The 2,151-nt window shown below is 62.3% G+C and overlaps 1 protein-coding gene across 1 annotated transcript in view; it reads left to right on the top strand.

Moving 5' to 3' along the window:
* Positions 1 to 1,722, top strand: part of UBXN6 (UBX domain protein 6) — a 9,374-nt gene extending 7,652 nt beyond the window's left edge. The window contains exons 4-6 of the mRNA XM_023524277.1: positions 1 to 259; positions 446 to 594; positions 1,166 to 1,722. Coding sequence (XP_023380045.1) covers positions 1 to 259; positions 446 to 594; positions 1,166 to 1,291 — 534 coding nt within the window. The 3' untranslated portion in view covers positions 1,292 to 1,722. The remainder of the gene's footprint in view (positions 260 to 445; positions 595 to 1,165) is intronic.
* The last annotated feature ends 429 nt before the right edge of the window (positions 1,723 to 2,151 follow it).

Here is a 2,151-nt window from a genome sequence, read left to right as displayed (position 1 = left end):
CCCCTGCGGGCCACACTGGCCCGCCAGCGCCGCGTCTTCCGGCCCTCACCCCTGGCCTCGCAGTTCGACCTGCCTGCCGACTTCTTCGGCCTCACGGCCGAGGAGGTCAAGCGGGAGCAGAGGCTCCGGTCTGAGGCGGTGGAGCGGCTGAGCATGCTGCGGACCAAGGCCATGCGGGAGAAGGAGGAGCAGAGAGAGATGCGCAAATACACCTACACACTGCTGCGCGTGCGCTTGCCCGATGGCTGCCTCTTGCAAGGTGCGCGCTGCCTGCCGCCGGGCCCTGCGGGGAAAGGCGGGGCCGAGCGGGTCTGGTGATAGCTTTGGCGGGTGAGCTGTGCCCTGGCAGGAGCGGGAGGTCTCTCTGGTCTGAGTTCGGCTGGTTGGGTCCTGGGAGGGTTCCCATGATCTCCAGCCCTGCTCTGACTATGCCCCCCCACCCCAGGGACCTTCTACGCCCGGGAGAGGGTGGCAGTACTGTACAGTTTTGTCCGGGAGGCCTTGCAGAGCGACTGGCTGCCCTTTGAGCTGCTGGCCTCCGGGGGGCAGAAGTTGTCGGAGGACGAGAACCTGGCTTTCAATGAGTGCGGGCTGGTGAGTGACAGCCTTCCGCGTGTTGGAGCTCCAGGTTCTCGCTGAGTGGGCACGTGCTCCCCACAAGGGCGGCGCTCTTCTGTGTGGGGTGGTGCTAGGAGAGGGCCGGCGTCAGGCTCCCTGGGCTTCAGTCCTACCTTCCCGCTTACAGTGTGACCTTGAGTCACTTGTTCTCCCCCTGTAAACTGGGAAGGAAGGTGGCAGGCGTGTTAGTTCGAGCCTCTGAGGAGAACCCAGCAGGGTTGGAAACGTGGAGATTTAGTAGGGAGGCTGGAGGGAGCCAGAGGGGGCTGGAGAGTGGCCTGAGTGGGAGGCCCCAACTGCTGCCCGAGGCTGGGATGGCCTCAGCCGGGCCGGGGGCATCCCTGGTCCCGGGCTGGCCATAGGAGGGACCCCTGCTTTGAGAAGGGGCTGACTGCAGGACTGGGCCTCACTGGTGCTGCTGGTGTCACTGGCAGGGAGCAGCCCCGGGACAGTGTGGCCCTGGCTCCAGCATGAGATGGTCAGCATTAAGACGTGCGCTCTGTCCTGTAGAGCCAGAGCAAGGCTGAGGCTTCTCTCCCTGCCACAGGTGCCCTCGGCCCTGCTGACCTTCTCCTGGGATGCGGCAGTGCTCGAGGACATCAAGGCCGCGGGGGCCGAGCCGGAGTCTATTCTGAAACCCGAGCTCCTGTCGGCCATCGAGAAGCTCTCGTGAAATAAAAGCAGGGTTGGCTTCAGCCCCCGTGGCCCGTCTCATGCTCTCCTGCTTCCTGCACCACTGCCGCTGTCCCAGCGCCCCTCCACTCCAGGGCCTCCTGCCTCCTCTGAGACCATTTGCCCAGCCCACAGAGCGCCTGGGCAGGGGAGGGCCGCTGGTTGGCCTGTGACCGCCGCCCAGAGAGCTTTCAGGGACAACGGCCACACTGGGTCTAAGTCTTCTCCAGCTGCTCTTAACCTGTTTAACAACCCCAGGCAGGATGGATAGGCAGGCAACTCCCTGGGCAGGAGAGTGGCCCAGGTGCCACTCCTGGCCTGAGGCCGCCTTGTAGGGTGGCTGGTGTCAGTGGCATAAGAGGGAGAAACTGGGCTTGGCAGGACAGAATTATATAAATTCTGAACCCAAATAAACAGGCTGTTTGCCTCGTCTCCTGGTGGTAATTCCAGCTGTGTGGTGCAGGGCAGGCCCAGCAGCTGCAGTCACCCAATGGCTGCTGAGGGATGGTGCCCCAGGGACCTGGGCTATGGGGTCGGGCCTCAGGCCCTGTGGATGTCCATGTTCTCATCCCTGGAACCTATAAATTTTGCTTTACGTGACAAAAGGGACTTTGCATGTAAGGATCTCAAGATGAGTGTGTCATGGGCTTTCTAGATGGGCCCAGTGCCATCACGGGTTTTTACCGTGGAAGGAGGAGGCAGAAGGGATGGGGGAGGCTGCACTGCAGGTTTCAGACTGGGGAGGGAGCCACGAACCAAGGAACGCGTGACCTCTAGAAGCTAGAAAAGGCACGGAAGTGGATTTTCCTCTGGAGCTTCCAGAAGGAACCAGCCCCGCCCACACTTGGGTTTTAATGCAGT

This window comes from Pteropus vampyrus, unplaced genomic scaffold, assembly GCF_000151845.1.
Source record: "Pteropus vampyrus isolate Shadow unplaced genomic scaffold, Pvam_2.0 Scaffold459, whole genome shotgun sequence".
Taxonomy (NCBI): domain Eukaryota; kingdom Metazoa; phylum Chordata; class Mammalia; order Chiroptera; family Pteropodidae; genus Pteropus; species Pteropus vampyrus.
Note: the sequence above shows the minus strand (reverse complement) of the source record. Positions and strands in the feature narration are given on the sequence as shown.